We start from the raw sequence: 4,074 nt of genomic DNA on the forward strand, positions 1-4,074 counted from the left end.
GTATGATAATGGAAAGAGTGTTACATCATGTGACTCCTTATTGTCTTGTCATTTTGAATACAGTAGTTCACTTAGCACGGTTTTGGAAAAAAAGAGAAAGGCAATTTTCTAGTGGCATTGGTAAAAGTTTAACCATGCCGTTGATATCAATCATCTACTGGTTATAGTTATCAGTGCCAATCTCCATTTGACCACACAATATATAACAGTGATACTCATACAATAGAGTCAAAGAGTCACATTTGCATTGATGATTAATCATTTTCTACCCGCAAAAGTTGTAACAGAAGTGTGATTTTGAACATTGTTAATTAATGTAAACAAACAAAAAAACAGTGTTGTTGATTGCAATTCATGAAAAATACTAACTGTTTGTTCAATTTTCACTTTGTTGTGTCCTATGAAGTCCAGATACACAGCAAGACTGTATAAGAGTGCAAGTCTATATGATACGAATATGTAGATAGGTGAAATTTTAGAAATTTAGAATAAGGTATGACTAAGATTTGTTTACAAATATATTATAAAAAAAGTTATATACATGTAAAGAAAGATATATTGAATATTCTTTGTTAATATATAATTATAATTACAATTTATAAAAAATAACACCTGTGATCAAAACATAAATGAAATAGTTGATGGAACCTGAGAGAATCCGAGTTCGATTATTGGGGGGAACCATTCTTGGTCAGTTTATACTTAACTTACATCCCTCCGAACTTCAAATTACCAAGGCCTCATTCCTTCCAGAACCGGACTAACACAAAAAAAAAAAATCATAATATATTTTAATAGCAACATAAACATGATTAAAAGAATTTAAAACAACTCATGAGTCTATGTGATAAGAAACAATTGAAAAGCATTTTTAACAAATTATAGTCTAACGCACTGATTGAGTTTTTCTTCTCCCCATTATCATCATGCATAAAATTATGACTTTTAAGTCTAGTTCATCAAAAGACAACTCTTTCAAATTCAAAAATTTCAACACCATCTTGCCCAACAACCTTATTTTGTGAGATAGAAAAGTTGAATTTTTTTTTTCTTATTGTTTTAGACACTAATTATGAAACCTAATCATATATAACTTGAGAAAAAAAATCAGATATGAATTGATAGACTTAACGGGTGTAGCAACAGGGCTGAATTTTACCACTTTTGTTTATGGTTGTCAGCAGTGTTGGTCGAACCCGTTGACTTGTTTGGGCATCGGTTAACTGTTTGTTTTTGTTTTTTGGCTTAATTGCATGTTTGATCCCTTATGTTTATTTTAGTTTTCAAGTTGGTCCCTTATGTTTTAAATGTTTCAAGTTGGTCCCTTACGTTTTAAAAGTTTCAAGTTGGTCTCAAACGTTACTCACATTGGAATAAGTTAGTCCATTCCCTAACATGATATTTAGTTTAATAAAACAAAAAAAATTAAAAAAATGTTTTAAAACTGATTTTCTAAATAAGTTAAGTTTCATCACTCATATTGTCAACCCGAATCTTTAAAAGTTAAGTGACTGAAGGGACTAACTTATTCCAACGTGAGTAACATTTTGGACCAACTTGAAACTTTTAAAACATAAGGGACCAAATTGAAACTTTTAAAACATAAGGGACCAACTTAAAAACTAAAATAAACATAAGGGATCAAACATGTAATTAAGCCTTTTTTTTTTTTTTATCAACGTGAGAAACATGAGGAAAAACAGCTTGAGACAATCCATTCCCGGATTATATACATATGCATGGTGTCCAACCACCTTGTCTCACATTTTTTTTATCACTCATGTTTCGTAGGATGCATATCTGGAAAGTAGTTGTAGATATTTAGAAAAGTTACTTTGTTTTTGTCAGAAAGAAAAGTTTTAAAAAAAAAAAAAAATCTTATTGTTTTTTCACTAAATTTAGACACTAATTATGAAGCCTAATCATATATGACTCTGAGAAGAAGAAAAAAAACATATATGAATTGATAGACTTAAGGGTGTAGCAATGGGGCTGAATTTTTAATTTTTATTTTAGTTCGTTCAAAAAAAATTGTTCTAATTTTTTTTTTTGGGTGAATGGAACAAAGCATATGAAATATTTAATTGAAAGCAACTTAATACCCCCTCAGGAATCAGGACAAGTAGAAGAGAATCAACCTTTTTTCATATTTTGGAGGATACCAATAGGATATAAAATTATCAAAACTCCAATAAGAAGAGGTTAGTTTAGCACGTCAAGTTATTTGTTGTTTCCTCTGGATTTCATGTTGCAGGGTTTGGCTCTAGCTAAAGATTATTGTTTACAGGATGTCTCAATCAAAAATTACCAAAAAGATAAGTAATGTTAGTAACACTTATTCTAACATTCTGCGTCCAAAATTTATTTCCTACCATTTTAAAAATAGATCCTAAAATGGTGGAGCTCAAGTGATTTCTCATTAGGAAAAAATTGAAATAAGTGTTTCTTGCACTTATCTCAAAATAATTATTGTTAGATGAAATCCTTTTCAACATATAATCCAATCTTCTATATACTCGTCTATTGTTTTCTGAGCACTTTCTTAATAGATTAGCGTTGGAAATAGATTTTATACAATCAAATGACCATATATTTCCAACTCTAATCTATTAAGAAACTGCTAAAAAAACAACATATTTCCAACACTAATCTAAACAATGTTTATTTATTTATTTATTTACTTAACTTCAAATATTTTTTTTATAAGCAACATAACTTCAAATTTAAACAAAGTTTCAATCAAATGACCATCAATTTACACTGGTAGCTAGGTAAAAATAGGGAAGAGCTAAAAATATATAGCTACTATATTGATATACAGACATGACAAATTGATTAACATCCTTGATCATCTAAATGAGCTACATTATGGAACAAATCAAATCAAGGGTTGAAAATAATGTTCCCACATTTGCATTTCCAACTCATAGGTTTATAGTTGGAATTATCTTGCCTCCTAGCATAAGCAACTGCAGACAGAGTTGAAGGGTTGATCTTTCCTGTCATTGCTCGAGGATTTGCTGGAACTTGAATAGCCTCGCAGTGACCACAGAATCTGCACCTTGTATCACATTTTGGTGGCCTTGATCCTATCTGCTTCCTCACCATCACCTTGTTATCACCTATTGTCTGCACAAATCAACATAAATTAAATTCTTCCTACATCACTCATCTTAATTAGAAAAGACTGAGTAAACGAGTTGTCGGCTCAGTGGTAAGAGTTTGTCAACTCAGTGGTAAGAGTTTGACTAGATGTCAGCTTAGTGCTTAAAGTTTGATTTTACAACCTCAAATGAGAAAAAAAATTAATTAAAAAAAAAGTTATAAGAATTTAGAAGAGGCAGGGAAATATTTTTTAAATGTAAACAAAATTTACCTGGTGAAAACCATGTTGGTTCAAAGTCTTTCTACCTGTAAGAGCAGAAGAAGAAGAGAAAAACAAAAGAAAATGTTAGTTGAAGTAAGAGTTATAAGTTGGAAGATCTACAAATTGTTCATGTTACCTTCAGTTACAAGTCCCTTTTGTGTCAAGCTTGAAACTATGAGAAAGAGAAGAGAAATGGTAATGAAACTGAATCTTTGACCATAAATGACATGATGATATTCATTCCTCATTTGAGGGAGAATTCTTTAGAGAAAGGTGTTCAAGAAAGGGAGAATCTGAGAAGTGAAGGGACTGATTGTAAAAGATGAAGCAAAAATAGCACAAACTGAATGACACTATAGAAAGTAGGAAGAAGCAATATATTGGTAAAAAAAATAGGCTTTTATGTTGAAGTGATGGAACATAGAAGGACAAAAGAGAAAAATGCAGCTGAAAAGGGAAACACCTCTCCTTTGGTTGACGAGCCTCTATCCAAACAATAATCCAAAACTATATATTATATGTACAATAATAATAATTGCAAAAGGGAATATATATATACACACATATTTTGACTAAAGGGTCTCATGGTAAAATATGTATCCGCCTTTTTTTTTTTTGTGGCCGAGGTTTGAGACCTTGCATATATTATGTATTGTCCCTACGAACTGAGCTAAGCTCACAAGGACAAAATATGTATCCAGCTTTGC

General features: G+C 30.8%; 1 protein-coding gene across 1 annotated transcript; it reads right to left on the bottom strand.

Annotated features, from left to right (window-relative positions):
- Positions 1-2,716: 2,716 nt before the first annotated feature.
- Positions 2,717-3,837, bottom strand: LOC146919608 (EPIDERMAL PATTERNING FACTOR-like protein 2). Its single transcript, XM_085710598.1, has 3 exons — positions 3,504-3,837; positions 3,377-3,411; positions 2,717-3,129 (listed from the first exon to the last, which is right to left on the bottom strand). The coding sequence occupies exons 1-3, from the start codon at positions 3,613-3,615 to the stop codon at positions 2,884-2,886; spliced, it is 393 nt and encodes a 130-aa protein (XP_085566724.1). The 5' UTR covers positions 3,616-3,837; the 3' UTR covers positions 2,717-2,883.
- Between the last annotated feature and the right edge of the window lie 237 nt (positions 3,838-4,074).

Source organism: Medicago sativa, chromosome 5 (genome assembly GCF_051527215.1).
Source record: "Medicago sativa cultivar Bolivia chromosome 5, Bolivia_mono, whole genome shotgun sequence".
Taxonomy (NCBI): domain Eukaryota; kingdom Viridiplantae; phylum Streptophyta; class Magnoliopsida; order Fabales; family Fabaceae; genus Medicago; species Medicago sativa.